The sequence below is a fragment of the Thamnophis sirtalis genome, unplaced genomic scaffold (assembly GCF_051295495.1).
Source record: "Thamnophis sirtalis isolate CommonGarterSnake01/CBP01778 unplaced genomic scaffold, rThaSir2_p1.2 scaffold_4, whole genome shotgun sequence".
NCBI lineage: Eukaryota > Metazoa > Chordata > Lepidosauria > Squamata > Natricidae > Thamnophis > Thamnophis sirtalis.
The window spans coordinates 74672034-74691576 of NW_028261384.1; the positions used below are offsets into that span (position 1 = coordinate 74672034).

A 19543-nucleotide genomic window follows, 5' to 3' on the forward strand; every position below is an offset into this window, starting at 1 on the left:
CACTGTCCATAAGCAGAAAAAGCCCAATGGAAGGTGATTTTGAGACCTCTCCACTGATGACATATAGCCTAAAAAGGAGATTCCACCTAGGAGTATTTACAGAGAAATTCCTGTAATGCTAAGTCAACATCTAACAACTTACCGTATCCAGTTTGGGAATATGTCTTTTCCTTTTCATTTATATTGGTATTAAATAGAGGGATAATCTGAGAACAGAAAAAAAATGTGCAACCAACCATAATAGTAATAATTTCAAAGGCAGCTTTACTTGGAACAGTTTATATGTTATTTCTAATGTTATTAAACAGCAACATCTGCCTATCTCAGGTTCTTAGTAAGGACTTGATAAGGGAACAAAAGTGCCAAATCCAGTATAAATATCTGGATGACTGGCTGCTTAAGTATAATACTGTTAATTAAGTAATGAAATCATGAATTATTTTAATTTATTTTGTTTTTTCCACATTTTTCTAGGAAGACTTTTATTTTTGCTTTTTTAAAAAAATAAATATGGGGCTTCTGGTTGGGCGTGGTCTGACAGGGGTTGTTGTTTTTAACAGCTCCGGATCCTTGGCTGCATTAAGCTGTCTAAACAGTATCCATCAATTGTTTGACTGTTTGATTACCTCCTCTCCAGGCATAGGAAAGGGGGGTGAGAAAGCTGCATCTGGATAGTGCTCCATTTAATCCCCCCAGAACATAAATCTGGGGGTGGGAGGTGTGAGCCGCCTGTAAACCAGTGAATTCTCCGCGTCAAGGACTTTTTCTGCCTTTTTTGCAGCTCAATTATTGATTTATTACTGATTCCAACACGGGCAGAACTGATACTGGAGAACTTCTAATTGTATGTATCACAGACTTTAACTCCATTTTTTAAAAAAAATTCCTTCTGATAAGCTACTTGCTAGAAACACAAAGATGGCGCCGAATAGCTTTGTAGGCGGGATCAGGCTCTGATGTTACAGATTTTCACGGAGCTCAGAGCATTTAAAGATCATCAACTCAGTAGTGATTTATTACTAAGCTAAATAGTAATTGCTAGACAAGCGGCTTGTCTGGATTTAGTAATTGGGTGGAGAAGATTAAATGAGAAATGGCCTCTAAGCAGCAGAAAATAAATGCTCCGAAAAGCGCTGATAATTCACCCGCTCCTGGAACTAAATTACAGTCACTACTCCCCCCCAACCCCCTCCTACTCCCACAGGGGAACTTCTGACCCAAGAAATACTGGAAAAAGAACTAAGTGTGGCCTTAGCCGAGGCCTTAAAAAATCATGCAGCTGCAATGGAAATTAAAATACAGGAAAAGCTATCTGCTGCCAATAAGGATCTGTGAGAAGAACTTATGAATTCGGTCCAGATTCGTAATCAAGAAATTAGATATGATATTTTAGACACTTTTAAATGCCTATCTGGCTATGTATCAGGAATTGAAGATAAATTGGAAGATCTTAATGATTCCAATATTAACCTGGTAACGAAAATGGATGTGGTACAACAAAAGGTTGGTGATGCAGAAAATGAAATTATAATGTTGCAGTATAGGCAGATGGAATTTGCCTTAAGGATAAGAGGCCTCAAAGAGAAAAACCAAGAAAATTTGAAGCAGATTTTCTCAAAAGCTTTTAATCCATTGATGAGACGGTCAGGAGGGATTTTTGATTGGCAGATTGACAAGATATATTGTGTTAATTCCTGGTTCACCAGACAAAAGCAACACCCAAGAGACATTGTGGTGTATTTTGCCACAAGAGATATGAGAAATTCGATATTGCAAGAGTCTTATGAAACTAAGCTTCAAATTGGGGGTCAGGAGGTGACTATTTTGAAGGAAATGCCACCCAAAATGTTGAGATTGAGGAAAGACTATGCCTTCTTAGTTGATGAGCTCAGAAATCGTCAGCTACAGTTTAGATGGGAGGTCCCAGACGGGTTAGCAGTTACTTACCAGGGGCAAAGATATCGTCTTAACTCAGTATGGAAGGCTCAAGATTTTTATAATAATATACTGAAGGCTGGACATCCCCCTCCCCCCAGGACTTAGAGAAAGAGAACAAAAAGGACAGGATAGACAGCAAGCTACCCAAGGATCATCAAGGTTGGATCAACTTCTTCTCTCAGAACTAGAAGGAGCGAAGGAGCAAAGACAAACCCACATGATTACTAGTTGAATGGAACAAGAGTTAAAAAAGCAACAAGCTTTGCAACAAACAAACGTTACCGTCCAAGAATTCACAGGTTTTAGCTCAGAAGCAGTGGGAGAAGCCAGGCCGAAAGCCAAACTACAGGATTTCCAGATGGCTCTTAAAAAGCTTCAGGGAGCTAAAGATGACAACTAAGTTCTTAACCTGGAACATTAACGGTTTAAACTCCCCACAGAAAAGGAAGAAAATAAATCATTATTTGAAACAATTTAAGAATGACATAATTTGCCTGCAAGAGACTCATATTAGATAAACTGACCAGAAATATTTGATCAATACAAGACTTAGACAACACTTTGTAGCTTCTGCCCCTGAGAAGAAAAATGGTATAGTTATTTACTTAAGAAAGGACATGAAAGCCGAATTAATTGAAGCAGATTCTCAAGGAAGTTATATTGCAATAGAACTGGTATTAGAAGGGAAAAAGATACTTCTAATGGGAAAATATGCTCCCAATCAACAAGAAGACAAATTTTATAAAATGCTCCATACTAAGTTAATACATTGGGACTATAGATCTTGCATATTATTGGGCGACTGGAACGGTGTTATGGATACCAAGAAAGATAAGAAGGGTCTTCTGCAAAATATCCAAAGGCAAGCGAAACTACCCAAGTCCTTCTTCGATATGATGGATGATTTCAAACAGATATTTGGCGAGAAAGGAATGCAGAATGTAAATGACTTTACATTTTTCTCCGATAGACATCAATCCTTTTCTAGGATTGATTTTATATTAACAACTAATGATTTGCTTTCTAGGGTAAAGAAGACGAAGATATGTTCTAAAGCTTTATCAGATCATAATCCGGTTTGGATGGAGCTGGAATTTGGGACGGAAGCAAGAAGGAATTGGAGATTAAATGAAAATTTATTTAGATATGAGAAAAATATTAATGAATGTAAAAAACTGTTAAGAGAATATTTTGTTTTTAATATGAGTAAGGGCACATCTATGGAAATGGTCTGGGATGCAAGTAAAGCTTACATGCGAGGAGTCCTAATAAATTTAAATAGGTTACATAGACGTAAACAGGGGGGGAAAAGAACTGAACTAAAGGAAGAAATTAGGAAGAGGGAACAGGAGTTAATATTAAACCCAGGAGATAAGAAGATTTAAAAAGCAATTACTTTATTAAGAGCGCAATTTAATATGCTGATGTCAGACCAGGTGGCTACTAATTTGTTATATGCAAAACATAATACTTTTTGTAATGCAAACAAATCTGGTAGATGGTTAGCATATCTGATTAGGAAGAAACAGAAATCTCGCAATATATCGAAATTACATTATAAAGGGAAGGAAGTCTATCCTTTATAGACTTGGATGAGATTCAAAAGGTCTTTCATGAATTTTTCACAGGATTGTACATGAATAACAAAATACAAGGTTTAGATATAGATAGATACCTGGATAAAGAAAAAAATACCCATAGTTAAAGACGAGCAGAGGGAGAGATTGAATCAACCAATAACTTCGGGGGAAATTCTCCAAGTAATTAAACAGCTAAAGGTACGGAAAGCACCAGGTACAGACGGTTTGACAACGGCTTATTACAAAAATTTACAATTATAAATGGTAGAACACCTTAAGGAACTATTTAATAAGCTTCGAATGGAAGGGAAGGTACCCCCATCTTGGAAGACAGCCTTCATATCCATGATACCATAAGAAGATCAAGATTTTAGTCAACCAAAAAATTACAGACCTATATCATTACTTAACATAGATTATAAAATTTTCACTAAAATACTAGCGAATAGGTTAATGTTGGTTATTCAGCAATTGATTCATAATGATCAAACCGGTTTTATACAAGGGAGACAAATGAGAAGTAATGTAAGATAAATTGTTAATATACTGGAATACTTGGGAAAGAATAATCAAATCCCTGCAGCGCTTATATTTCTAGATGCTGAGAAAGCCTTTGATCGAGTGAACTGGCAATTTTTAATGAAAATAATACAAAAAAAAAGCAAATAGGAGAGCATTTTTTACAATCAATTAAAGCAATATATCAGGAACAAACAGCACAAATTATAGTCAATGGAAGTTAACAGACCCATTTAAAATCGAGAAAGGTACAAGGCAGGGTTGTCCCTTATCCCCATTACTGTTTATCATAACCCTGGAACTATTCTTGAATAAAATAAGGGGATCAGACAACTTACAGGGAATCAAGATTAGGCACCAAGAATATAGAATACGTATTTTTGCGGACAATTTGGTTATAACAATAACCCAACCACAGGAATCCAGTAAGGTTATAATGAATATGATTAATCAATATAGCCAAGTGTCTGGTTTTAAAATAAATTTAGGGAAAACAAAGATGCTAGTTAAAAATATAAACACTAAACAAAGGGAAGAATTAGAAGGAACGACAGGATGTGAAATAGTTAAAAAGGTTAAATATTTAGGAATCCATATTTCAACCTCAAATGGGAAATTATATAAGTATAATTATGAGCCATTATGGTGCAGCATACAAACAGATGAAAAATTGGGAAAAATTACAATTATCTTTGTTGGGAAGAATAGCAGCAGTGAAAATGAATGTTCTACCTAAATTTTTATTTCTCTTTCAAATGATACCAATACTTTAAAAAGATGCAAATTTGTTAGAATGGCAGAAGGGCATTAACAAATTTGTTTGGGCAGGGAAGAAGCCGAGCATAAAATTAGAAATAATGCAAGATTTGCGTGAGAGAGGAGGTTTGAAATTGCCCAATTTAAAACTATTATGAAGCAGTAGTTTTATCAGTAATCAGTGACTGGATTAATTTAACAGATGATAGAATACTTAATATCGAAGGGCATGATTTGGTATATGGTTGGCATGCTTACCTGCTACATGACAAAAAGGTAGACAAGAATTTTAAAAGTCATATTTTAAGGAGTGCTCTACTGCGGGTCTGGAAAAAATATCAATACAAACTAAATGACAAGATACCTATGTGGGCAATAGAAAACATAAATATAGTACAAAAACAGGATTTGACTACATACAGACAGCTTCTCACCTTAGAAAGAGGTGTATTGCAATTAAAACCCTTGAATGTACTAAAAGAGGAAAAGGTAATTCAAACATGGTTTCAGTATGGTCAGTTACAGGCCAGATGGAAAAAAGATAAAAAAATTGGTTTTATGCAAAATGAGGATAATTTACTAAAACAAATTAGGGATCAAAGTCCAATGCATATAAAGAGATTATATAATGTATTAATAGAAATGGATTCGGAAACAGAATTAGTTAAAGACTGTATGATAAAGTGGGCACAAAATTTTGAAGAACCAATAATGTTGGATACATGGGAAAAGATATGGGTAAGAAATGTAAAATTTACACAAGCCCAAAATTTGAGAGAAAACTTTTATAAGATGTTTTATAGATGGCATCTAGATCCTTAAAAATTAGCCTGTACGTATCTAAATTTACAATCTAAATGCTGGAGATGTGATTGTGCTGATGCTATGTATGATCATATATGGTGGACTTGTAAAAAGGTTAAAGCATTTAGGATAAAAATATGGTGGATTTTGCAAAATATTCTTTAAAAAAGGATAAAGTTTACCCCTCAGTTATTCTTGTTAGGTATAATTACTGATTGTACAGTTATAGAGAATAACCTGATTTTGCATTTAATAATGGCAGCAAGACTGTTGGTGGCGCAATACTGGAAGAAGGAAGATTTGCCTACTATTCAAGAACGGACATTAAAAGTAACAAACCTAGCAGAGATGGCTAAAATATCAGCATATCTCAAGGATCATTCAACTGAGAGATATAAACTGGAGTGGAGAAAATGGATTGACTATATTCAAAATAAATATGGGACTAAGAAATTCCAGATAGTTTATGACTGAAGAAACAAGGAATGATATAATCTGTTTAGACTTAGCCTAGCTAAGAGGAGTTAAAGCTCAAATGAAAGATGATATCAACTTTTTTAAAGTTCATTTTAGAACATCTTTGTTAAAGATTTATACCCTGTATTGGTTCTGGGAAGTCGGGGGGGGGGAGGTTGGGGGGGAGGGAGGTAAACATTTATAAAAGTTTTTTTTTCCTAAAATTTTCAATTTAAAAAATAAAAATAAAAATAAAAAAAATATGGCCAGATACAGGTGATCTGTTAATCCATGTTTTGTGGCTTGGCTTCATCAATATTAATATCCAGTTGTGAAAATATATTATTTTATGTCCATGTGAAATTGAAGACAATTTTGTTTTCTTCTTTCCTAGTGTATCCAAAGTATAATCCCATGAATATGAATGAAGAAAAAAATCAGTTGTATCGGCAGCTAAATAATTTTCTGTCCTTGAATCTGTGGTAGTTGATGATGAGTAGGTGTGACTTCTTCATAGGTCCAAATTAACACTCTAGTTAGTTTCCAGGGAACAGCCCCTCTGTGTCTTTTGATTTTGGATAGCTAATCCCACAAATAACATAATGTAAATGTCTTTAAAGCAAAACTATGAATCTTCCAGAATTTGTTATCTAGCAATCATGTTCACTGTATTCTGAGGTTCTACTTTCCTGCTAATTTTTAATTCTTAAAATTCTTAGTTTTTCCATTGCTATCCCCAGATGTCGATCCTCTGAAGATTGTTGTGGTTCAAGATGCTGCGTGAGAAGTCTGTTGATCCAGCGACTATGGTATTTTTGGTAAGTTGGTAAGCAACTAGCAAGGTTAATGTGATATCCATGAAGTGTTCCTTTGTGGTTAATTTACTATGAACATTAATTTAAGTGCCTAAGGCAGCTTTCTAAATCAGTCAGACAAGAATTCCTGTATTCCTTTGACAGACGGATTTAAGTAATTAATATAACCTGGTAGTTGCCTTCATGTAAGTAAGCTTCATTCTGTTCAGTGGGCCATAATATCCAATAAATATGGGTATAACAAGAATAAAAGATTAAATCTGAAACAAGAGTTTTCTTTTGGGCATATACAAGCTTAGAATGAGTCAAGGCAAGCACCTCTTCCACACCATGAAGTCTCTCCCTGGTCATTCCTTCTTTCTTTTAGATGCATTCTCTAACTCCCTAAAGATCAGAAGCTGTTCCGCTCACTCAAACCAACCTGGGATTGAGCAGTCCTCAAAGACTAGGTGTCCATTATGTGAACATGCAACAATTATTAGTTTCATTGTCCCAGATAGCCCTGAGTCTTCCGGGAATAGGGTGGCATACAAGCCAAATAAATGAAATCAAATCAAATCAAATCTTTGAGACATGGAAAGTTTGTGGAAAAAACTCTTAATAATTTTCACCTCCAAAATGTTAAAATCCTCTCTTCTTACTGTGCATGCCCAAGATGGTGTCCTGTCGTGTTTGAGGAGAGCTTCGGGGAGATGATTGTCCTTCTACGGGGCTTGCTGGGGTACCCTATTCCATCTTTGGTTCCAGGTCTAGCTATGAGAACTTCCAGGAACCTCGGGGATACCCTTGAGCTGCGATTTACTGCTTCATAGCCGGAACATCATGAGTGAAAGGGGGCAGCTGGCGGTGAGAGAATGAAGATCGTCAGCGGCTGCCGATGTGGGTGCGGTCAGCGGCCGCGGCGGGGCGCCCAGCTCGGGATCTCTGCAGCCAGTGTGGATGGGAACGCCCAGCCTGAGGTCTCTGAAGCCAGCGTGGGTGTGCTCAGCAACAGTAGCGGGTCGCCCAGCTTAGGACCTCTGCAGCAGACGTGGATGGGCTCAGTGCCAGCTTCCTACTACCCCCCTCCTTGAACACAGCTGGCATGGGTGTGGTCATCAGAATGCCCAGCCTGGGTGCGCTCAGCGGCAGCGGTGGTGGATCGCCCGGCTTGGGATCTCTGCAGCCGGTGTGGGTGTGCCCAGCAGCAGCTTCCTGCTACACCCCCCCTTGAACACTGTCGGCTCCCCCCCCCATGGACATGTTATCTCCTCATTCCATCTCTCCGTGATGTCATCCCATTTGGTTGATGCCACATTCTCCTCTTTGCTATACTGCGACAGAACTTTATTCCCTTTGGGAACTCCCCCTTTCCCGGGGATGGCCTTCTTGCCTATCAAGACGCTTCCTCAATGACGGATTTTGGGATCCCAAGAGGTGGCATGCCAAGAAGAGACTGCTTAGGTTTTTTTTACAGGGGGTTTTAAATCAAATTTTAAGGGGAGGGCGGGGGGTTGATACAGATTGCTCAGACAGGCTTGGGGCGGGAGTCTGCCAGGGCACAGGCCAGAGCTAACTAAGGGGTGCGGGTCGGGAATGCTGGGTAGGGTTGGGATTCCGGGGGTGACGTTAAGCCATTCCATTAGGGGGTCCACCATCTCTACTGTTTGTGGGAGAGGCAGATATGGTGGGGGCCGAGGGCCAAATTATATTCGGGGGACACGGGTCTGCTGTTTAAGAGCGATCGCACATTCTGACCCTCATCACCCTTCTCACACCCCTGGGAGCTCGGGATTACAGGACCCTGGTCTCCGGCTGGTGTCGCTTAATGCCAGGTCCGTGGTACATAAGGCTCCCCTCATTTACGACCTCATACAAGAGGGTGGAGCGGACCTGGCGTGCATTACAGAGACCTGGTTGGGCCACGAGGGGGGTGTTCCCCTTAGTGAATTATGCCCACCAGGCTTCCGGGCATTTCACCAGCCGAGAGCCCAGGGCAGGGGTGGGGGGTGGCGATGGTTATTAGGGAAAGTCTCAGACCTCAGGAGATCACTGTGCCTCAGATAGGCAGGTGTGAGTCCCTTTTTGTGAAATGGGGCCTTGGAGTTCAGGTGGGCCTTTTTGTTACGTACCTGTCTCCCTGCTACGTTTCATCGGCCCTGCCGGAGCTGCTAAATGTGTTAACTGGATTGGCAGTTGATTTCTCCAGGCTTATGATCCTGGGGGATTTCAATCTGCCTTCCATTGGCGAGACATCTGAGTTGGCTCAGGAGTTCATGGCTTCCATGACGGCTATGGACCTAACTCAGTTAATTCAAGACCCCACCCATAATGGGGGATGCATGCTCGACCTGAGTTTTGTCTCTGGGCAGTGGATGAATGATCTAGTCATGGTCGGATCATTTCCTCATCAGGCTTGACTTCCATACTGCAGGGAGGCAGAACCGACTAGATGGTTCCGCCCCAGGCGCCTGATGGACCCTGAAAGGTTCCTGATGGAGCGTGGGACTTTTCCTGAATCCCTTGCTCACAACTCGACCGAAGCCCTAGTGGAAGCCTGGGATAGGGTGGCCACTGGGGCTTTGGATCATGTTGTGCCTTTGCGGCCTCTGACCTGGTGTCGATCCCGGGTAGCTCCCTGGTTTACCGAGGAGCTCCGGGAGATGAAACGCCAGAAAAGATGCCTAGAGAGTGGTTGGAGGGCCAGCCAGTCCGAATCTGATTGAACACTAGTAAGGATTCATATTAAATCCTACTTAGTGGCGATAGAAGCGGCAAAACAGCAACATTTTTCCGCTCTTATCGCGTCCGCAGATAACTGCCCAGCCGCCCTGTTTAGGGTGACCCGCTCCTTACTTAACCAAGGAGCTGGGAAAGACCCCTTGCAGGGTAGGGCTGAAGAATTTGTTCAGTATCTGCAGGATAAAATCGCTCAGATCCGGATGGGCCTGGACTCTGACTGGGTAGATTCGGGCGAGTCGATGGGGATGAATCTTGTGGAGACCATCCGGGATGAGTTTGATCCTGTGACCCCCGAGGGCATGGACAGGATTATGGGGAGACTCAGTGCTGCCACTTGTGTGCTGGACCCGTGTCCCTCTTGGTTAGTCTCGGCTTCCTGGGAGGTGACTTAAGGCTGGCTCCAGGCGATTACCAACACTTCTTTGAGAGAGGGTTTCTTTCCCACCGCCTTGAAGGAGGCAGTGGTGAGGCTCCTCCTTAAGAAGCCTTCCCTGGACCCAGCTTTTTTAGCCAACTATCGTCCTGTCTCCAACGTTCGCTTTGTAGCAAAGGTTGTTGAGAATGCGGTAGCACATCAGCTTCCCCAGTCCCTGGATGAAGCTTACCTGGATCCGTTTCAGTTGGGTTTCAGGTCCGGATACAGCACGGAGACGGCATTGGTCATGTTGGTCGATGATCTCTGGCAGGCCCGGGGTAGGGGCTGTTCCTCTGTCCTGGTCCTATTAGACCTCTCAGCGGCTTTCGATACCATCGACCATGGTATCCTTCTGTGACGACTCGAGGGGTTGGGAGTGGGGGGCACCATTTTACGGTGGTTCTCCTCCTACCTGTCGGATTGGTCGCAGTTTGTGTTGACTGGAGGGCAGGGATTGACCCCGAGGCGCGTCACTTGTGGGGTGCCCCAGGGGTCAGTTCTCTCACCCTTCCTGTTCAACATATATATGAAACCACTGGGTGAGATCATCTGTGGTTTTGGGGTACGGTATCATCAATATGCTGATGATACCCAACTTTTCTTCTCTACCCCAAACCACCCAAACGATGACCTTGACGTGATGTCCCGATGCCTGGAGGCTGTGCGGATCTGGATGGGGAGGAAGCTCAATCCCTCCAAGACGGAGTGGCTGTAGTTTCCGTCATCCTGATTCGTACATCTTGTTCCATCTTTGACAATAGGGGGATAAATTTTAGCCTCCTGGATACGCGGCTTAGTTTAGAAGAACACCTGATGGCTGTGACCAGAGGGGCTTTTTACCAGGTTCGCCTGGTATGTCAGTTGCGCCCCTTTCTGGATCGGGATGCTCTGTGCACAGTCACCCATGCCCTCGTCCTTTCTCGCCTGGACTACTGTAACACTCTCTACATGGGGCTGCCCTTGAAGAGCACCCGGAAGCTTCAACTGGTCCAGAATGCAGCTGCACGGGTTGTCATGGGGGCACCCAGGTACTCCCATGTTACACCTCTTTTAGGCGGCCTGCACTGGTTGCCGGTTGTCTTCCGGGTGCGATTCAAGGTACTAATTACGACCTTTAAAGCGCTCCATGGCTTAGGCCCAGGGTACCTGCGAGACCACCTACTGCCACTGGTAGCCTCCCATCGTCCAGTGCGATCCCACAGAGTTGGCCTCCTCAGTGTCGACTGGTGACCTCCAGGGGGAGAGCCTTCTCTGTGGGAGCGCCTTCCCTCTGAAATGAGCTGCCCCCGGTTTCGTATAATCCCCGATCTCCGGTCCTTCTGATGCTCCCTAAAAAGTTGGCTTTTCCAGCAAGCCAGCCTGGCCTGAACAAAACAAATCAAAGTATTGATTATTGTTAATTTTAATTTGAATTCTTTTTTTAAAAAAAGTGTCATTGTTAATTTTAATTGGGTTTGGGATATCCTATTTAATTTCTTTTTAACTTTTGTAGTATGTGTTTCTTTTAATATTGTACGCCGCCCTGAGTCCTTGGGAGAAGGGTGGCATATAAATCGAATAAACCTTAAACCTCAAACCTCAAATATTTGGCCAACTGGATATATTTGGCACCAAAAAACTAATGCTAAGCAAGATGAAATTTATATACCCTGCCTAAACGGTACTTGAAGCATAGTCAAAAAAGTTTAGCATTTCTCTAAGATTTATGGATCATTGATTAATTACTTGTACTGGAATCAATAATTAACTATATAGTAAATAACTAAAGATTTTTTAAACCTGTTTTTCTGTTCAGGTTCCTTCTGATGATGGGAGTTCTATTTTGCTGTGGGGCTGGTTTCTTTATCCGAAGAAGGATGTATCCTCCACCACTGGTTGATGAAACAACTTATAATGTGTCGTTCACTCGGCCACCTAACTCCAGTACACCAGGTTAGAGATTGTCAGGGCTGCTTCCATCAGTAACCAAGAAAGAAACCACTCAACTCCATTTTGCAGAATTAAGAGTACTTTTACTGGTTATGAGTAGATAGTAGCTAGCAAAGCAAGATCTGAGGCAAAAGCGCGTGTAATCATAGATATCAATATATGACCCAACTCCCTCCCCTTGGTGACTCCATCCCATAGTCCAATCCGTGCACTCCACAAGTGTCATGTGGGAGACATCTTCAAAAATCATAATCAGGTTGGTATGCCGGACAGTTGGCCTTGGCGGCAACTCCTCTATCAGCAGCATGCACAGTAGATGGCAAGAACAACTCCCTTTTCACAGTCACTCCAGCACTGACACTCCCCCACGCAAATACCATGCCCTCCCTCCCTGTTTCAATGGCAGCCGAAAGCAAGCAGCAAAACAGAGGCTGACATTGATTTTAATTGCCCTATCAGGTTTACACCTATTGCTCAATAATATAGTAATTATTTATTTCAATAATTACTGCCAGGTACTCACTGATTTGATTGTAAGGTAATCTAATGCATTACCTTATGAAATTTGCCAGACATCTTAAAAGACTTAAAAGGCAGATTGAAGAAGTATAATTTCAAGACAATTTTTTTGCCATGAAAGAATGGTGTGATTACAAAGGATCATACAAATAAAAAGTTAAAACCCGGGTTAAGGCCATTTTGACTATCTCAATGCAAGTTAAAGCCATAGTTGTTCAACTTAAATATCTCCAATAAAGGAGAGACCATCCAAAGCAGACAGATTTGCTATTTGAAATTATCTATTAACCAATTTCTTCTAATATATTGCCAGAATGTAATATAACTGAAGAAACAGTAGACCACCTAATAAGTTATTCAGAGATGGGCGCAAATATTTTTGTGCACCGAACTGGCGCACAATGGCAGTAATGCCGGCAGCAACCCACCCCTGAAGTTATTGCAAAGTCACAAAGACTGCCTATAAACAACAGCATGACACAGTAGCTATAATATTGCATTGGAATATCTGCAAAAAATACCATTTGCCTGTAAGCAAGAACTGCTGGGATCACAAATAGGCAAAATAATAGAAAAGAAAGAAGCTAAATTGTTCTGGGATTTTTAAAATGAAATTTCAATTTGAAACAGAACACCTTAGACTTAACATAGTTAAGGGATGGCTGTTAGTGAAAAAGAAGATAAAAGCACAAATATTTTAAATTACTTTTTCCATGGAATAAAACACGAATATGTCTAAGAAACCCAAACACATCAAATGGTTTCATTCAGTTATCAAGCCAGTCCACTCAAAATGTAAATACACTCTCACACATAGGATTCAAATGACACACTGGGAATTAAACATATTTATCTGTTTTTCTCCTTCCAGTTATTCACATATTAAAGTGAGTCATTTTATATTGTTGAATACATAGAAGAAAAGGGAAAATAAATTTAAATAGAGTTTAATAGTAAATATGTACTAAATAAAAATATAATTGAAGGGGCCATACCTTGAATAAGAAGTTATCTTTAAACATGTACTGTATGTACTATATGCTTCAAATTCAAACATAAATTGTTATTTTGTCCATGCATTATTGTGAGTGAAACAAATCTTTCTACTGTTGAAGAATAAGCCACCAGAAATACCAGTCCAAATTATATTATCTACTGGCAGATTTCAAATCTGTGGATTATAATTCAGAATTACATGAGCCTCTGTAAATGATGAAGAGAAAGGGGTGAATTGATACTATTAATGATTTGAAAGGAGTCATGATATCACATCATATAGGATGGTGAATACTTTCATAGAGGAGGCTCTGAGTACTACCAGTCAAAACGTATGGCAGATCTATCTTACTCCATTTTTTTTAGAAGAGCTTAAATATATAGAACAAAGAGTATGAAATTATTAGAGAATTATATTGTTCCAATAAAATATGAGACTATAGTAAATAAAAACTTACAATGAAACTGTACAATAAAACTTTATCTGAAAACGCTTACTTTTTCTGAGGGATGTCAACTTGGGAAACATTCCTGACCTGCTCTCTAGTTGCCATAGGCAGGGGGAGGATGAATCGAACCTTGCAACTGCATCAAGGAACTTGCATTTCAGTCAAAACAAAGCACATTCCAGCTGGCAATGTCAAGGTCATCTCCATGGAGACCCACAATGGCCAGAGAGAGTGACTTCTACAACTGGCGAAATTCAGTGGGGAATGTGACTGATGACACACTTTGGGAGGAGGGGAAACAGGGTCAGAGTCAAGGCACAAATTAAGTGAGGTCAGAATTGGCTTCATTTGGTCCGTGCCGACATGATGCTCCTGATAAACAACTGAATTTCTTTTTTAGCTTGGCTTGAGGGTCATGATTTAATTAGGGCATTGGTCGGAACCCTGACAAGGGGTATCATTGTAGCAACATTTTTTGAATAGAGTCATATTACCATCTAAATGCCAGATAATTGTCTAATGATTTCTGAAGAGTTTGAGAAATCCATTTTAATTTCAAAACAAACACTGCCTTATCTTTATAATATTCTAGTTTCTGCTTTATTCAGACTTTCTATGAACTGAACTTGGTTCTGTCTCACATTCTGTTATATAGGCTTTGTCACAGCATATGTATGATAATTCACTAAATACTAAGTTGGATGACTGATGTAAAAATGGTGAAAGAGGAATGAATAGAAACGAAGCTTGTAGATACAATTTGGCAAGTGCAACAGTTATGAATATCAAATTAATAGCTCAAAAAGAAGATAAATATTGTCTTATTTCTAAGCTGCCAAGAAAAAAGATCCACTTATTTCAGATTGCAGAAATCTGAACTTGTTGATGGGATATTTTTTATATTTAATATATAATTAAATGTATAGTTAATGTTAACTAATATAAAAAGCCTTGTGAATATAGCTTAATATAGCTCCAGAGTTACTTGTTCAACATGGTCACATTGATCAGCTTCTGATCTTTTCTATTATGACTCGTTTTCAGGAGTCCAGCAGCCAGGAATGGCTTATTATGCAAATCCAGAAGGAATCATGATGAATCCTATGGCCATGAGTTACCATGTCCAACCTAAGTCTCCACAAATGAACCAGCTTTATCCCCGTCCACCTTCTTACTGCAACACCCCACCCCCATCATATGATCAGGCTGTGAAATCTTCCACATAATCTCTTTATTGAAACCCGCAGGACCTTAGTCACAAAGAAGATACATCGTGGGCTGAGCTGAAGACTTCTCAGACCTCTACCATCCTTTGCTGTTGTTCCAACTAGAATACTTTGGACAATAATGATGGCACAGGACAAATTAAGTTTTGACATATTCAAAATAAAAGTTTTTTGTGTGCTTCCCTTCTGAAACTTATATTTAAATGCCCTTTGCCGGCCTTTTTAATTTATTTTCTTTATGATTTTGATGCATATAGTAACATGTTTGAGGGAACAAATGGTAGCAAACACAAAACAATTTAAAACTCTAGGAAGATATTGTATCATTTTACAAATGAAAAGAGAAAAAAAGATGATGACGGACTGAAGACAGTTGAATTAGTTGAAGCAGATGAACTTGTTAATAAAGCTTAGATAAATAACGTGTTGATAAAGGAAACTTGAAGGAACTGTAGTACACTATGTGGAAAACTTCATGTAAGAATAAAATCCCTTTGTTTCGCTAGTACCAACATTGGAGGGAAGAATATTATAAAATCTCCTATCCTACCAGTTTGTTGAAGATGGGCTGCCAAAAATAAGAAAATATATTATCCTTTTGGGACTGCCTATTGTTGATTTGGGATGGAATGAAAAATGCTATTGAGGGTCAACAGTAATTTGTCAAGATAGAGTAATACAAAAATTAATGTCTAGAAAATACTGCTTATGTAAAGAAAAAGTTTGGAGTTTTTATATTGATTCAGGGGACCTTTTTACAACTGTGTTTTGGCATACACTGTTTTTAGAGATATTCCTAATTGGATATGAGGGGTGCATCCGAAACAAGAGAACTCAGTAAGAAATCCTAGTTGGTCTGATTAGAAACGTGGGCTTTGACATTGGAGACTTATTTCCACACAACTTTTTCCTGGGTTGGGGGGTTGGGTACATGGTTATTTATTCAGAGTGAAAATCTTACTGAAATTGAGATTTGCGAGGTACTGAAAAGTGATTGCATATTCTCCAGTGTAATAACAGCATCATGTAGAAATCCACAGGTATAAATCTCATTGTATGAGTCTCAATTTCCATAGATTTTTCTCATTTGGCTGTTGACAGCCCAGGCTCAAAACCTGAACTCTGTATGATAGGGTGAGCTCCTGTTACTTTTCTCAGCTCCTGCCCACTTAGCAGTTCGAAAACATCCAAATGCAAGTAGATAAATGAATAACACTACGATGGGAATGTAACAGTGTTCCAGGTGCTTCAGCGTATAGTCATGTTGGCTATATGATCGCAGAAAATGTTTTTAGACAACGGTGGTCTCCTTGGCTAAGAAAAGAAATTGAGCACTGTCCCCTAAAGTCAGACATGACTGGACAGGGGAAACCTTTACCTTTACCAGCATTAGAAATATTTAGGAGCTCAGCTCCTAGATCTTTTTTCCACTAAAGAATAAATGAAACTTTCTCAAGGTTATTAGGATATATCTGGATAGTTTTTCTTTTAGCTAGGCTTCTGCAGCTAAAATGGGAAAGCTAGACAATTGTAAATTCTTCCCTTTATAAGTGATGTATAGCAGAATAACATTCAATTGAAGGGAGAAGAAAACAATATGATGCTATGGATGCTTATATGAATGGATAATATATCCACCATCTATCCATAACATTGCACTTTAAAAAATGATTTTTTAAGGTAATCTGTAAGATCTGAAGGAGTATCTGAGAGGCACCTCCATCTTTGGAGTCAGTATTCAAATGAGACTTTGATTTTAATTAATTCAGTACTTTGAATGAATATATGTCATTTTCATTGTGTATTGGTCAAATGAATATATTTTGAAAAAAAGTGAAACTGCGCATTACTTTATTAGCATTTCTTGAGTATTTAAATTGGGCTGCAGTTCCATTCTTCAGTTTCAGATGTAATCAAACTTTTGAACATTTTTTGAACTATACATCTCAACTTTAGCCTTTAATCTGAAATAACAATTTTATGTGCTGTTCCCTGAATATTACTTTTAGTTTTAATTACAAGGGTCAACTGCTGTGCTAGGTTAGAAACTTTGACAGGATCAAAGATAATATAATAACAATGTAATATCATCTGAAGATTGCAATGTTCAACCTGTAGAACCTTCATTCATGATGAAATATTATTTGTCAAGTTATTGTGATTGAATGTAGTAAAGTAACAACTACTGAACAATAATGAAGTCTGAAAAAAATCAATTGATGCCCCAGTTCTTGAAAAAATACTTTTATTACTGTTTAAATGTTTTATTCATTTTCATTTTCAATTTTGTACATTCACTTATATACTGGATATTTGCAATAATAATAATATAATAATAAGAAAAGAAAAACCCCAACCTAAACACAACTCATAAACCCAACCTATCACTTTCATACACCCCTTCTTCTCCCCCTCCAACTTTCCTTTCTCCCTCCAACGATCACCCCTCCTACTTCCCTTTCCCCTCCTATCTTCCTTTCTCGCCTTCCTCACCCTCCTTCCCCTCTCATCCTCCTTACATTCCCCTCTTCCTCCCTCCTTACTTCTCCCTCTTCCTTTCCTCTACTTCTCACTATGGTGCATTTCTCTATTCCTTAATCTATTCAGTTACGCTAAAAAGAAAAAAGAAGGGAAAAAAATAAAAATAAAAAAAGAGAAAAATAAAAAGAAAAGATAAGGATCAACAGTATACAAGTGTTTTCTTCTTATTCTATATATTGAAACTATATCTCCACCCACCCACCCACCTCCAATGAACCCCCCTCCCTAACCCCCTCCGACTTCCCAGGTCCCACACCCGGCACAGTTCAGTACCATTCACCTTCAAAATATCTTATTAACAATAATAATGAAAATAAAATAAAAAGAACGCTCCGAAAAAGAAAAAAAACGAAAAAGTAAATAAAAAAATTTTTTTAAAAAATCTTTTGCATTATGCTCAGCCTCCCATCATTCTTAAAATTTAAACAGTGTGAATCATTCCATTTATATTTTGTCCTCATCCCTTACTTCTTTGATATTTACCCCCATCTTCCTGTAGACTCTCCAAATAGCCTTTCTTAACCTTATATTCAAATATTAGTTTATACAAAAATCAATTTATCTTCAAATACAGAGCAGTCTAATCGTACTTTCGCTACTCATCTTCCTACCCTTCGTTTCACGTCTCCATTCCTCCCTACCCCAAATTGCATAAGATTAGGATCTCGCTCTTCACTTTAAAATCCTGCGCTTTTTATGTTATACTTCAAGCATGTAAATCCGTAAAATGTGTGCCCGAAATCCATACCATTTCGTTCAATCCCAAGATCCCTTCATCAATATCCCGCTCCACCTTCCCTTCTGCCCCACTCCTCCCAACTCCATTCATCCCAAACCGCAATTCAGATAAATCTTAGTCCCCGCTTTCCTCACAGAAAACACTTCATGCGCAGTTTGGATTGAGATTCAAATAAGTCTTGTAAAAGTCCCGTATAATATCTGTCTAGAATAAGCAATGCTTCTTTCCATTCCTCATCAGTACACAGCTTTACCATTTCATACCAAACAGAAATCCTAAAGTTTTAATCAGTCCAAAAGCTTAGAAAGTATTTTAAAGACATCGCTGGATCTATATACTTTACTCTTCTGCCCTTCCGAAAAGAGAAGGCAACCCTCTGCCTTATAACCACGTGTCCCGTTGCTTTGAAAATATGACTAAATCCTCAGTTTCCGCTCTTCTGCCTCTCCAGTAGGGGGAGAACAACTCCCTCCTTCTTGTAACCAAGTGACTTGCTGCTTGTCTTTCCTTCACCTTGTCCTTCCGCATTTCCGAATGATTCAGGAAGCCCCGCCTTCAGAGTTTTATAATAAAAGTCCCGAGCTTCCGAAACAGAATTAATACGAAATCTTTGATTTTCAAGTGTAACTGTGATTCCAACTGGAGCTTCCCATTTGTACTGTATTTGACGATTTCTAAGTTCTTGGGTTAAAAAAGTGTAGCCTCTCCTTGCTTGCAGCATCTGGAGCGGAATCTCTTTAAAGACAAACAAATCATGGCCATCGATTCGGAGCCTGTTATTGTAAAACTTTTGAGTGATCGCATTTCTGGATTCTCTTGTGAAAAAGTATATAATTATGTCTCTTGGAAGCTGTCGTTGCTCTGCTACACGCGAATTCTGGCGATAGATTTTTCGAATATTCCAATCAAAATTGAGTCCCGGACCTCCCACCGCTTGACTGAAAGCTTCTACAAACGTCTGTTTCAAGTTCTCTCCTTTCTTTTCGGGCAGTCCTCTGACTCTTATTGCAGACGCCTTTCTGTTATAATTTATCATTGTAAGTTGTGTTTGAGTATTTCTAATCTCTTGTTGTAATGCTTGGATATTAGAAGTCAAATTAAAATTAGCCTCCTCCAAAGTTTCCAGTTTAGTCTCCATTT

The 19543-nt window shown here is 39.3% G+C and overlaps 1 protein-coding gene across 2 annotated transcripts in view; it reads left to right on the forward strand.

Moving 5' to 3' along the window:
* The window catches only part of VOPP1 (VOPP1 WW domain binding protein), a 56247-nt gene extending 40942 nt beyond the window's left edge, over positions 1-15305 (forward strand). Inside the window, exons 3-5 of one of the 2 annotated variants that reach the window (XM_087713133.1) lie at positions 6794-6871; positions 11800-11936; positions 14942-15305. In XM_087713133.1, coding sequence (XP_087569259.1) covers positions 6794-6871; positions 11800-11936; positions 14942-15123 — 397 coding nt within the window. In that variant the 3' untranslated portion in view covers positions 15124-15305. The remainder of the gene's footprint in view (positions 1-6793; positions 6872-11799; positions 11937-14941) is intronic. The other variant, XM_087713134.1, reaches the window with a different exon arrangement.
* Positions 15306-19543: the final 4238 nt, after the last annotated feature.